General features: G+C 36.9%; 1 protein-coding gene and 1 long non-coding RNA gene across 3 annotated transcripts in view; one reads left to right on the top strand and one right to left on the bottom strand.

The window, feature by feature from the left end:
• Nucleotides 1–11710, bottom strand: part of APCDD1L (APC down-regulated 1 like) — a 30828-nt gene extending 19118 nt beyond the window's left edge. The window contains exon 1 of one of the 2 annotated variants that reach the window (XM_072414503.1): nucleotides 11204–11710. In XM_072414503.1, coding sequence (XP_072270604.1) covers nucleotides 11204–11232 — 29 coding nt within the window. In that variant the 5' untranslated portion in view covers nucleotides 11233–11710. The remainder of the gene's footprint in view (nucleotides 1–11203) is intronic. The other variant, XM_072414504.1, reaches the window with a different exon arrangement.
• On the top strand, nucleotides 2303–14409 carry LOC140333094 (uncharacterized). Its single transcript, XR_011921282.1, has 3 exons — nucleotides 2303–2442; nucleotides 5699–5849; nucleotides 14302–14409. It is a non-coding gene; the product is annotated as an uncharacterized lncRNA (long non-coding RNA).
• Nucleotides 14410–15017: the final 608 nt, after the last annotated feature.

Genomic DNA, 15017 nt, shown 5'->3' with positions numbered 1-15017 from the left:
CTAGCAGCAGTCTTGCGTAGATGACAGTGATACATGTGTCATGTAAAGGCTAGAGGTGTCAAGGGTCCAACTGCAGAAGTCATTATTGAGAAGGATACCAGCAGCCACAAAGATATCGCAAGCAATGTGTTGTTTGCAGCACAGCACCACCTTTTTTATGTAATGCCCTGCAGTTGGTAAAATAAAAAAAGCTCTGACGATATACCCTACAGATCCAATACCAGACCTATTTCAGGGTGAATAACACCTTGCATCTTTAATCCCACTTCCTTTTCACTTGTAGCCATGTTTCACAATCTTGTGAAGTTGATGAGGTTTTATACACATTGTATGCTTTCCTTGCTTTTGCACATGCTTCCATATAATTGTGAAGAGTCTTTTTCCTCAGAGAAGTTACATGAGCTATTATCCGTCCCCTGAGTACTGTTTTCGCTGTGCCCCAGTATAGTTGCGGGTGTGACTTATATTTCGCATTATGTTACTCAAAGTCCATCCACCAGTGCTTTAGGTGTTTCTAGAACAATTCACTTTTGGACGAGAATCGCCATACAAAATCCAACAGTGTGACAGAGACTGGTGCGTGGTTGGACATAACTATTGGGTGTATGTCCGCTGTTTCTATCCTCATAATAAGATTTTCTGAAGCCAAGACTGAAACGATTTTGGACATGGTCTAATGTACTGCTGATACGTGAGTATATTCATTTTCCAAAGGATGCAGATGTCTCTAAGGATCTATTAGATTGGCGGAAGAAAGAAATGGATGAAAAAATTTATCGCTGGAGCTGGACCTAACATATCTTAATGGTGGCAGATTTCTTTCTTCTTTTGTAGTGAGTGCCGCATTAAAGTCTCCTGCGACCAATAATGGAGCTGGAGGAAGTTTAGTATTGAACCTGCTTCCTAGGAGCCTGTGGTGCCAATGACCGCCTCTTTGTCACTTTTTTATCTAAGGTGCCCTGGACTCCCCAAAGAATGCTGAACAGAATATTGCCAAGGCATTACGTGGCCCTGTTTCTGTAACTTTCAGGACCTGCTGACCTTTAAAGGAAAAGGACTTCTGATGTCTCTAGAATGGACCAAAAAACTTCTCAATATTGGCATACTTACACATAAAAAGTAAGGTGTTGGGAGGAGGAGAGATGAGGCTGAAGCTGGATAATAAGATATTAACGTTCGCTCGATTGAGAGATATGAAGGTATCAGATAAGCAGAAGGATAGATGAAGAGATGTCAGGGAACTGGATGGTTTAATTATGTATATTTGCTGAATATTGAAAACTAATGAGGTGACCCAGGGATATTCAAGTATCCATAGAGAAGTGTTTTCTGCTTTTTTAGTTTTGTGTGGGTAGGGAAGAGTTATGTCTGTAAGGATTGAATTGTAGATTATATATGTTGCTTCTGCTGCAGGTTGCAAATAAAGCCATACATTTGTGCCAACAGAGCCGTGGTGTCTCCTACATACCTATATAGTAAAGGATGACTTATAACTTGTGCTCTTCTTGATAAAAAGAGATCAATGAACTCCCATTAGTGATAATATTAAGCAGGAGAGGCAAGGGGCTGCACAGGTTCTCAGATAAAAATGTGAGAAGATTGTCTTTTTCCCAGAATAACTTTCCAAAAGAATTCACAAGAATCCATTCAGAAAAGTCATAGGTCAGAGATCTTTGGTAATGTGAGGACCTGGAGTGTGGTAACCATTTCTGTGTGCTTGCAGCAGGAGTTAGAAATATAACATTGTATTCATTTTCATCAGCTTGTTCACAGATTTCTGTAATCCGATGGTTATTAGTTTGGTAAATGTTCTCTATTAGATATTAGATAGTTACAGGCACTTTCTTGTTGAAGAAATACATGTATCCAATTTACAGTGATCTGCAATTTTATTGCTTGAGTCTAATTGCTGGTTTGGGACAAGCTGTTCTTCATCGGAACACACGTTATAATTTGAACAATCATCCGAATTTGGATTGCACAAGAATTATAATAACTTGCAATCAAAATGTAAAAAGATATTGTATGGTATGCAGCCAAGAGAAAAAAAATGTCTGCTTTATCTAATCATTGTTTTATACAGACATAGCTGAACTTTGTAAATACATCACATCGCATGTGTGAGCCCACAGAGAGATTTAGATTCCTGTTAGTTATAATTGTATCATTATCCAATTAAATTGTAATGGGAAGTGGGCTTAGTAGTGACACTTGAATGTGCAAGGGTCAGAGGTTATAGTGGCTCCTCACACATTCCGATCTTCTGAGGGTGCAGTGACGGAGGTCAGGAAATTGGTGGGAATAGAACTCAGGTCCCCTTTGACACTATGTACTGGGGGAGTATTAGTAAACCTGCCTAATGAATTTTTATTTAAAGATTTATTTTTGTATTTTTTTTTCTAGAAAGAAACCAAAATGTGCAAACTGAAGCTGAATTCCAAGGTAAGCACACGGTGATTAGAAAATGCTAATGTATTCTTATTTGAACCTTGATGTGTGTTTTCTTCTAGATTTGTGCAGTGATCCAGTATAAGGCTAAATTCACACACTTGATAATCATTGTCTGATATAAATGTTTGTGACCTCCCAACGTCCTCCAGTGTCACTCACCATTCTGAGTTGAAGGATCAATGAATGACCAAGCAAGGATGATCACTGTACTTTCCTATGGTGAAGAGTGGAGCATCACTCACTCGTCCTCTTCCCTCCCCTCTCCATAGAATGGTGCCGTGTGTACAGCGCTTGTTAATCTTCTTGATACTGAAAACTGAAAGATCATTTCCAGCAACAAAATTCTAATGTGTTCATAGCCCAAGGATTTTTCACATTAAAACAGATGGGCATTGCCATGCTTTATACTGTAATTGTGATTCTGACCCCATTCATTACAAAAATGTTGAAAAAAATAAAGAAATGAATGCAACATTTTGTAGCAATGCGCACTGCACTGCATATATTTAATACATCAGAGGTTGCTTTCTATGCATTGTCTGATGTTCTTGTATATTGCACATTAGGTGAAGTTCAGTGTACCGCACTGTGTGGCTTAAAACTCTGCCCATGTGTAGTAGTTTGACCAATTGCCAAAGTTCACCTTGCTGATATCGTGGGATAAATAAAAAAAGTTTCCATTAAACTTTCCTTTAATGGAAATGTGGAATAAACCAGAACTAACCCTTGTATGAATAGGTTGAACAAAGTCACCAAACATCCCAGCATACACACTTATGGATTGCACTCTTTGCAAAAGAAAACGATATCTTCCATGATAGACTGATCACTGGACACCTACAGATGTAATATGGAGTTTGCATCTTAAATGATATTTAAATATATAAATATTATATTAAAAAATATATTTAAAAACCTCCCAGTGGAACCTAATACAAGACTTAATATGCAGAGAATTGCCTAGTGGTTCTTTGTACAGTAACTTCTTTATGGAAATGATATCCTGCACATCTCAGGCCCATCATCTCTCTATCTTCACTTCCTTTCCCCCTCTTGTCATGCTTATTTAATTCAATGATGGTTCCAGTAGCATAGAATAAATTGGAGTACAGGCTTTCTGTGTTAATTTGTGTATCTTCCTTTGTATATATCACATTTTATCCTGTTCTAAAGAGCCAGACTAGAAAGACTTTATTTAGACTGCAGGATATTTGTGGTTATTTACATTACACGTAATGGCGAGTCCAGCTTCTGGAATGACAAATTGAAATTTGTGAAAACAATACAAGATTAATCAAGTAAGGAATATGCTCAGTAAATCCAATTGGTGCATTCATCAGTTTGTGTTTATTTCTGCTTTCAACCACAAAAACACACCGTGGTGCCAAAATATGAGTAAATGTTCTGAACAGCTGCTACTTTTCACTGAGAGACCTCTAATCTCCCTTAATGAATCTTCCATCTCTTCCGAGCGATTAATTATCCACAATACACAATAACAAACGGCTTTGCTGCATGGCCACGGATGTGCTCGCCTCTTCATTGTGGGGGCGGCCATTTTGTGCATCGGCAGTCACACAAATGGGACCTATTCATTTACTGACAGAAGGAACTAGAAATGGCTTTATATACTGCGCCCATTCAGCACCAGTACTGTTGCATGGCCTTATTCTGTTTTGCTTTTTGCTTCACTAGTGTTAGCTGTTTTGTAACCGAACTAATATTTACATAAATGAGATTTATGAGGAGCTTGGGTCTTCTGTTCAATGACTTATTTGCTTTATTCCATCTGCTCCAAACTGCCTTATTTAGCCTATCGTCAAACAAGTAATTTAAATTGCCATAACATTTTTTCTTTAACAGTGACAACTGAAAATAAAAAGCACAGGACTAGAAATAAGGACCCATTTGGGAAGTTTTGTATGAGGTGTAGCCTGGCGATTTGACTCTCTTATCCTTTACCACCAAAGCCATCCTCCTGGGGGCTCTAAACCAGCATTTCTCAATCAGGGTTCCTCCAGAGGTTTACTAGGGGGTTCCTTGAGCAATTTGGACCTCTTAGGCCAGTTTAAGTGACGTCAATGATCTTTCTGGCCATCCATAAGTGTGACTTTATTCCCAATGGCCAGCAATGTAAGAGATTCTTCCCACTGACCACCACACTAATGTAGAAGGGGTTCCCCAATGCTTGAAAGTTATTTCAAGGGTTTCCCCATGTTAAAAAGGGGCAAAAAGCACTGCTCCTAAAACCTTAAACTTTATAAAATGAAGGATAACCATACCATCCCATCATTAGGGGGTCCCAGAAGGCATCTCTTCATTCCTTGCGCTGCCTCCTTCTCATTTGTTATATTGCTGTAAATTAATATTTATGGCAGGGCAACCTATTTCAGTGCTTAGTGAAATCTAGGTTTCATTTGTTACCTAATTGTAAAAGCAGCCATTTTAAAAGTCAATCCATGTTCAAAAAAGTAAAGACTTCCAGTTTACTACCAATTTTTGGCATTGCCAGAACAGTAATGAATTCTCTGTTTTTTGTATGTTTGGAATTGTATAACATTGTTAGCTGACAACTTTCCCACACCTGACAACTCAGCAGTAGGTGAATGTGGCCAGTACACAAGACTGGGCATGGTCTGTCAGGAAATGCTGGGCACCAGGTAGGTCAGATTACATTTTTGGGTATATGGAGTCTGGCTTTAATGGAGCTACTACTTGAACAAATACTTTGATTGTGAGCAATATGTGTATTATGCTTTGTTCCTACATACATTCCTTGGTTTTTGTGTAATCCTTCTGGCAGTCTACCTGCCTTCTAAAATCCAAAGAGCTAGACCATATTTTCTTAACCTAGATTTGTTTCTCCTGTCACATGCCCAAACTCATCTACCAACCTCGCCCTTGTTAAAAACAAACTTCACAAAACAATAAAATTGTTGTGGTATCAAAGTGGGTAAACTACAAAAATAGGTGTAAAAACCAGACAGCTAGATGTACTTGTATAGACGTTAGGGTGTCTGCTATAGGGATCCAATAACACAAAACACATTTCAAAAGTAAAGTTTTGCCATACCCCTCCTCTATCTCCTGTCCTACTGTTGGTTAATGACTACAATGGAAATCCTCAATGACCATTGGGCTTAGGGCTAACCAAACCTCTCTTTTTAATTGTGTTTTTTATTCAACAGAGTGCCCTGTGTGTACCAGCTTTGACGGCTTTTACTAAAACTTTTTTCTTGTCCTCCAGTAGAGTACAAGGAAAGTCCAACCAGAAAAGTTAAAGGGCTCCATCAGACTTGCAGCAGCTTCCAATATTTGGACCTAAGAGAGTGCAGTGAAATCAAGACTAAGCAATTTCAGTACAGGAGAGGCGCCTGCTCTACTGTTCAACACCAAAGGTAAGGTTTGAATTTAACTTGAAGAAAACCACAGTTTTTATTTCTTTTGATAGAATAGGGGAAATCAAAAGCCTCTCTTTTAGTAATCACATTGGAAATGAATACATTTCCCAAACACAAATACAGCAATAGAAACCTGATAGACTGTAACCTCATATTGAAATACTTTAATCACATACACCCCCAATGTAATAACTCTGATTTGAGGGTATCACTCTTCTTCTTTAATACAAAGTTATGGAATTAAACATTAAATGTAATATCTTAACAATACCTAGGTGTATTTTGCAATAGTACAAAGTACATGAAGTAATAAAGCAATGCCAATCAATATACACATTCTCCTAATTCCATTTTTATAATGCAAACACATCTCACCTCTTGTCACCAATAATCCCTTGCTTTAAAAATGGAACCTTAGCGAAAATGGTATCTTTTCTTCAGTTGTGAACCCTTTATCAAACTTTTATTGCCTTCTATTACCTTATTGGGTGGATTTCACCTCACTACCTGTATTATCATTTGAAAAGAAATAGGGAATTGGATTGGTTCCACTTTAATATCTTACCAGTACACCTTTTATAAATAGTGCAGATTCTTTAGGCATTGTGGTGGCCAGCTCCAATCCCTTTTAGTTCATTGTTTTTGAGGCCTAATACACTCAAGCAGATCCTCTGCCTACTGCGTGCTCAACTGATCGGCCTGATTGATACAATATTCTGCCCTTTCAACTGGGCTGAGAATGGGGTGAACCACAAGACATATGGACTGGAGTTGCTCAATTATTCAGACTCAGTAAGACCTAGTTCACTTACAATGAATCAATTATTTCTTCATGGTTAATAATTACCCACACATCCGGGGTGACCTAAGAAAAAACTTTAAAATCTATTTCTTATGATTATTAGGCTGTTGACTTTACTTTAGATTAAATCATTTTATCAAACTGAAAGTGGAAATCAGCCTGTGTGTACTAAACCAGATGCCTGTATCTGTCTCTCTTCCTAAATTTTCCCTCTTGCAAAGACCTTTATGTTTTTAGTTACTAAAATAGTTTATTTTACACCAATGATCCCATCCACTCTGTAAATTAATGCATTTATTATACAACCCCAGTACAAAGGAATCAGTGGATTTCCTGGACTTCATGGTCAGCCTGGAAGGGGGTTGTCCTTTGGCTGTACACTTTGTACTACAAGTTGTCTCTTTCCATCCTCAGAAAGTTGGGAGAGGAGTTCCCCAGAACACAGAGAAAACACATTTTACACAAAAAAATAAAACAAATGATCACCTTTCATAAATATAACTTCTTATCATAGTTTCTTCCTTGTCTTAAGACAGCAGCTAATTGGCAGATTATCAGACGTCTGTCATTCTTACAAACTGTGCTGGTGCCTTGCCAGCATATCATCCTGATTGACAGGGAATGCTGCAGGAGGGGCCACGACAGATGTTGGTTTTTCCTTTCCTGGTTGCGTTTTGTTAGCCTGCAGAGAGTGTTTTCATAACTTTCATATATAACCCCTCTATATATAGGTGATTTAAATATCTAAAATACAGTGCACTAAGCTCAGAATTTGGTGCATTTGAAGCAAAAATAATAATCAGCAGAATGAGCCTCCAACTGTTCTACAATGGGTAGTATTGGGGAATTGGAACATAGGGATCCTAAGTTTCCTTCCTACAAGAGAATCAGCATGTCTTTTATAATACCCCCCTGCACATATGTGAGGTTTGCTTTTTTTACAAATCCCCAAAAGATCCTGATACTTTAATCAGCTTCCTACCACACTGACGGTTCTGTGCTGTTGTTAAGGTTGTATGGGCACTGGTAAATTTTTGCTTATGTTTGGTTCATTTTAAGTAAAAACACCACCTACGTAGTTCCGTCTGTCCCATCTTGTCTTGTTCTAGTGACACTGGCATGGGAAGTAGAAAAAAATCTCCAGGTCCAGACGGTGTTGGCACGCTGACATTTCTAACCCATTCCTTACTCTTATATTTCCTAAATGAGTGAGTTTTTCTTCAGGGTATTGAATTCCGTTATTATTTCCTAAAACAGGAGTTGGGTTTAGATAATGAATACTGGATAAAGTAGAACTTCATTTATTGGTGCCCTACTTCTCTCTTGTATAAAATTGTAGCTGAAATTCCCCTTTAAATCTGACAATGGACAGTAAATAGCAGTGCATGAATGAATGTGTACAAAAGTGGAAAATCTGACCAAGTTGTATATTGGCTGCGTTATACAGTGGCTTCAGAAAGTATTCAGACCCCCTTCACTTCTATTATTATCTGTAGATTCATGAGAAAAAAAAAAGGTTGAATAGTTCGTAACATCAGGCTGTAACATAACATTGAAAAGTGAAGGGGGTCTAAATACTTCTGTATGTCAGGTGAACCAGTGTCTTTATATTTCTACATTTCATTAAGGCTCCACGTTTATATATTCCACTCCAAACACTAAACTAATTCTTGCCAAACTGTGACTTGAAATAAATAATGCTCAGTTTTTAGTATCCGCAGGATAAGTGGGGCTTCAATAATATTCAGTGATATCTAGAAGTCCTAAGAAAAGGCTCCCCGACAAGAAAGGAACAGTGAGGAGCTCAGTTATCAAAGCCAGCAGAAAGACACATGTCTGGATTGCTTTAATTAAATAAAAAACAGATAAAATTCTAATCAGGGAATTTGTCTTTCCCTGCATATCAAATCTTCAAGTGCTCTCATTGACACGAGTTAGAAGATAGTTTGATATAAATTGGAGGGGTTATTGCCCTTGTAATCATTGCAAGTTTACAAAGCTGACTTTCCTGAACTATATTGTTCTGAGTACATAAAATGTTCAGCATGCTCTAAGATAACCAACAACACCAAACGTCACGTTTTTGCCCTTTATATATACTTAAATATAGTCTGCAAACAAAAAAGCTAAATGCAAAGGTAAAATGTCTATCTAAAAGATCTATAATTCTGTTTCAATAGTCTTGTAATTTAGACGCAGTCAGGTTCTTGACCCCCTCATCAGTTAAGCAGTACAGTTTGCTCTAGAACCCATTCCTCATCTGCTGATTGGACAATAAAGGAGAAGCAGCACATGCATTGTCATCCCTGAGTTCTCCCCACTCTTCTCCCCAGGCTAAATGAAGATCCAATCAAGCACCTATTACTAGCTAACATTTTAATACTTAATATTAAATATATATAAAGACATTTATAATAGAATGTTTGTGTTTAATGTTGAAGTTTTTATACCTTATTTAATTAATATTATTACTAATATTAATAATAAACAAGATTTATATAGCGCCAACATATTACGGAGCGCTGTACATTATTAGAGACCTAATTGATGAAAACGATGCATAATCCTGTTTCATCACTTGGCCAGCTCATGCAGTGCGTAACCAGCATATGTCTGAAAACAATTTAGCAAATGGGTTTTGTTTTTCTTCTAATAAGCGAAAGATTTTCTTTTAAAGACTGTTAACCTCAAGGCAACATTAAGACACAACGATCGTTTTTTTGGTATGGTTTGCTGGAACTTCTCTGCCAAACACCTGCACAGTGAAGTGCTTTCAGCACATCTATCATTATTTACATGGAAAGTTCCAATCATAACTGGGCTTCATCCAAATATAGATTGTCCAGTACGCTGGTGTTTTTTCAGCACGGATTATAAAAAAATAAATGCGTGCTGTCTAAAATTATCATTTTCACAAAAAAAGTGTTGTGATAATTGGATATGATGGTCATTAAAATCTACATTTTATTCAGTGCAAAGTTTGTAATTTCCCCTCCTATAAAACCAATAAAAATTATTGAAAACACCAAAAAGTCTAAATCTAATAAAAAGTAATGAATATATCTACTTTTAGGATAATTACTACATTTGCATTAGGCCATGGCACCCAATCAGAGTTCAGTTTACACAAGTTGATCATTTGTGGCTGCTGTGGGATACCTCACTTTGCCTTTTTCAAAAATCCTGTAAGGTACACAATGCGATTAAAACCTGGGAACAGCAAAGATTATTCTTTTTTTCAATACAGATTTATCTTTGCTACTTCAGCTCTTTTTTGTTAACTAGTGACAATTCTGATCCGTATTGATAAGGTGTAAGATTTTACATGAAGAAGGCTGATATGCTGCAAAGGTACATTGTACATACATAAATACTAAATGATGTACATAAGTCATGCATAAAACTATGATACATGGATACTTTGAAACATGGATTATTGTGTGCGCAAAAGCATAGGAGCCTGCTTTCATATTCAGGATTAAAAGTTCTATAGGTAAGGTATTGTAACCAGACTGGTGAGCTGCTCTCTATACCAGTGTTCCCCAATCCTTATAACATAAGGGAACTCTTACTATAATTACTATATCCACAGCTCACAGTACATTAGTGAGGTGGTCAGTGGAAAGAATTCCTCTTACATTGCTGACCAGTGACAAGAATGTCACCCTTACAGATAGCCATTGGTGTCACATAAACTGGCCTGAGCGGTACAAACTGCTCATTTCTCAAGGAACCCCCAGCAACCTCTGGAGGAACCTGGTTGAGAAACTGCAACTGTTTCAGGTGAGGGTTATCTCCTCCTCCCGTGTCATTGTCTGTATGTCTGTAATTTGCAACCTCTATTTAATGTACAGCACTGCATAATATGTTGGTGCTATATAAATCCTCTTTAATATTAATAATGATAACCTGAGAGCACATACAAATATCAAATTATCTAAAAAAAAGTTGAATGTATGGATAGATCTAATGCTGTTATCTAATCACATGCTAAGACACAAATGCTGCCAGTGGGTGGGGAAGATTTTTAATTAGGAAACTTGCAGTTTACTGAATAGCAACAAACCAGCTCTATGTGGATCCTGGTGATTTGGTAAATTACTTTGAATCTTAAATATTGAATTCTCTTAAATATGGGCAGGCGGTTTGTGAGTTGTGATTGGCTGTATGAATGGCAAGAACTAAGTAAATTTGTATAAGTGAATTGGAAAATTGCAATTACCTGTCGTATTTGCATGTGAGTTCACTTAATTTCCTACAATTCATTCATCTTACTAGGTATTAGGAGACACGGTGCATATAAACCTGCAATGAGATGCCACTAGGTACAGTTACTAAGTAAAGCTTCAGCAGTAATATGTCCCTGGAAATTATTTAGCAATGTGTGAATAAATCCAGTGAGACTGATCACATAGCAGACAATCCAATGTAGCAGCTAGGTAAAAATACTAAGAAGCACCTACAGACATATATAAGGCACAGATGGATACAGAATAGCTTATTTTTGATATTTTAATGTAAAGCACACAATAAAAAAATATTGGCTTACCCAAAAAGCATCCCAGGGCACAGTACCATCTATGAGCCATTCCTCCAGGAGAAGTCAGCAATGGGCGCAGGATAAGTTTTTGGATCTAGCAGAAGTTACACTTCAGCTGTGATGAGAAGGGTCTGTTCTTTGGCCAGTGTGTAACACAGGGGCTGCTATTGCTGGGGAACGCTATGCTCTGTCTGATCACATACTAATGTGTTCCTGAAGGCAGCCTGTCCACAGTGTGTTGTTAGATTTAATGGAGCTTGGCAGTTATAGGTTAAACTTAGGAGAGGTGGAGACTTGCAGGATCCTGCAGACTATTACAATGCATGCTGGCTGTTCATTCATACTTCCAAAGTCTATACCTCATCCTTCTTTCACCCACGCAGTACTACTTCAGTCACCCATGTGACAAATGTCCATGGCAGGACAGTCCCTCCTTTGGACCCACAGCCCTCTGTCCATTTTTTCCTTTCCAGCTGTCCTAATATTTAGTTTCAAAGCAGAGACGAAAAAGAAAAATTGTGTAGAGGAAGCAAGTGAAATGTCATTGCTGACTTGCTTGGCTGTCATGCTGATCCAGAGGTTTCATTCATTTTACTGAACTGGAATAAGTATGCAGACCAGAAGTTTTAACTTCACTTTTTGTGATCTGCTTGCTTGCCACGGGTCAGTGACTCAGCATGGAAAAATGTGTAAAAGTTACATAGGAAATTACATAAAGATAAACGCCATGGTAATAAATACACGATCACTGGGAATAAAGTTTACTAATATACAATATTTCCTTTCATATTTATTTATGGGTGCATTTTTATATTTGCTGTAGTGCTTCTTGCACATACATATACATGCAGTTTCTGAAAATGCTTTTTGTATGCTGATATGCATTCTACATGTGGTACTGTATGAACCTGCGGAACACCAGGACTAAACTGCTGCAAGTACAAAGTCCCTGGATCCATTATTATGATTATTATTATTATTATTAATAAACAGTATTTATATAGCACCAACATATTACGCAGCGCTGTATAATAAAAAGGGGTTGCAAATGACAAACAGATACAGACAGTGACACAGGAGAAGGAGAGGACCCTGCCCCCAAGAGCTTACATTCTATGAGATGCATTGTTTTTGTAAACAATGTGAGGAAACCGTCTGTGTATTACATATTCAGTTTTAGATGCAGATAATACACCTTTACAGAATGATTTTCTCAGTGGACCCTAAAGACTAATTTCATAAATTGTGTCTTACAATTTTATCTGATTCTGAGCGTCTTCTGCATTGGTCATACATACATACCTCTCACGCTGTGATTATCCCTTAGTTTTGTGTGTACATGCGTATGTGTGAGAAGGGGTTACAGTGGTTAGGTTGCATATATCCTAAAAAGAAAGATTGTTTGCCACTAATTTAGCCTTTTATTCTTATGATACCCCTCTTGTGCCCCTCTGTCTGTCATCATCATTTAAATTAAGATTATAGAAGAAAAACTGGCACCACCAGGTTCTAGTAGGTAAAGCGGGATGAGGGTTCATTCTGCTAGCCCAGAACTCCCGGCTGTCTTCTGTATGCTATATTTAATATTTCTTGTAAGTAAGCTCTAAAGCTAGCTCTTATGGGTTTCCACAGGGAGTGGACTGATGTCCCTAATATATATGAAGTTCATTCTACTTGCCCCCAATCCTTATTTGTTTTCTGTGTGCAAGTTCTATGTTTTCTGTAGATAAGAACTAAACATTTGTTTAATGGTTTCCACAATGAGTTGATTGATGCTTTCAATAAATATATTATATAGTATAAAAGCTAAGCCATTGTACAAAAATGAATACGCTTGTTGTGTCTCACTGACTTCATGGTCATTGTGTCATTTTTATTATTTAAAAGTAGCTGTAGATGGATCAGTGTATATTGCACAGTGTACACCAACAATTATAAGATCATCTATAGTGAGTGATTTCAAATTTGTAGGTCATTAAATGTAATTAAACTCCTTTTGGAAAAATAAAAGTTTTTGGTGTATCTCAAGTCCTTTGCTTGTATATGTAGGCAGTCTAATATAACAAGGTGTGTTTATCTTGTCTTACAACCTTCTCTTGGCTCCACAGCAGTCTGTAATGGCAATAGACATACAATTGATAATATTATTATTATTATTACACAGTATTTATATAGCGCCGACATATTAAGCAGTGCTGTACAAAGTCCATAGTCATGTCACTAATATTCATGATAAATGTCCTTAGGCATGGAGAATACAAACACAAGTATTAATGTAAACCTGTGTTTACAGAGCTATGATGGTATCGTGTATTGAAGACATGAATCATTGTCAAGCCTTCAATAATCATCGACTAATGTTAAACAATTAGGGGTCATTATTTGTCCTTAGTGGTTTCTTTTATTGTGTGAAAACCCTTTGCCCTGTAAACTGTTGATATATATATATATCTATGTATGTATATATATATGTATGTATGTATATATATATATATATATATGTATATGAGGAAAGTGTCTATTTGTATGTATATATATATATATATATATATATATATATATTTATATAGCAATTATTTTTTAACAAATGTGCAAACTGAAGTATTGGTATGTATATATATATATATATATATATATTTATATTTATACTTAGCAATTATTTTTTAACAAATGTGCAAACTGAAGTATTGCTAAGCAAAAAGCAGTAAAACACAAATACTTATCACTATAAAATGCTGAGCTGCTTCATGGGTCAGAAACAAAGCTCGTTTTAAATCAGAGACCTGCATTTATAGTTTTATGCACTATAAATATATCATGCCCTGCATGTATGATATTTCTATCTCAAGTGTATTTACAATAAAGATATCAATATGATGGCAGTGAAGGAGATTTTTAGATTTAAGGAAACAATTGACTTGTCTCCCTCTAGTGAATGATGAGTGGAAGTGTTTTGATATGGTACATGGAAAGTGCATCTCTGCCCAAACTTTGGGTGTGAAAATATTTACATATTCTTTACAATTAGTAAAAAACAAATTTACATCATAACAATTCTGTTTTTGGTTGCTTGTAACGAAAAGTTTTTCTCATTTTCTGTACTACAGGAGGTGCTTCCCCAAAGATAAAAAATCCCAAGGTGAAAATAAAGGAAACAAACAAAGCTTATTCAAAGCTAAAAGAAAACAAATGCAGCTGCCACATCTATGGTCTGGTAAGCTTTAACATATATATTTTTTAGATAGATACCCATCAAAGAAACATTTCATTGGAGAATGAAATGATATCTTTTCTAGAGCTGCCTCGAGACTCTGGAATGGTCTCCCTTGTCCCATTCGGCTTTCTTCTACTTTCTCCCTTAAAAGCCCTTAAAACCCATCTTTTCAAACTTGCCTACCCGTCTTCTTTTGTCTCCTAAAACCCTCACTACTCATCCACCAATCCATATCCTCTCTCCTATTGTATGCTGCTTCCCCACCTATTAGACTGTAAGCTCTTCTGGACAGGGTCCTCTCCTCCTCCTGTGTCACTGTCTGTATCTGTCTTTCATTTGCAACTCCTATTTATTGTACAGTACTGCTTAATATGTTGGTGCTTTATAAATACTGTGTATAATAATATGCAACGACCCAAATGTTAGCAAGCACTTGTACAGTCTCGCAGACACTGACATGGCTTCCCTAGAAATGTTTTTTTTTTGGTTCTCTAGTGCTTGATGGCCACATCCAGGACTCCATCTACCATAATAGCATTTGTGGGCCAGTGCTTATTGCAGGGTAAAGGGGAGGCAGCACCAAGTTTCAAAAATTAGAAGCTGTTAGCA

The sequence above is a fragment of the Pyxicephalus adspersus genome, chromosome 6 (assembly GCF_032062135.1).
Source record: "Pyxicephalus adspersus chromosome 6, UCB_Pads_2.0, whole genome shotgun sequence".
Classification (NCBI taxonomy): Eukaryota; Metazoa; Chordata; class Amphibia; order Anura; family Pyxicephalidae; genus Pyxicephalus; species Pyxicephalus adspersus.
Note: the sequence above shows the minus strand (reverse complement) of the source record. Positions and strands in the feature narration are given on the sequence as shown.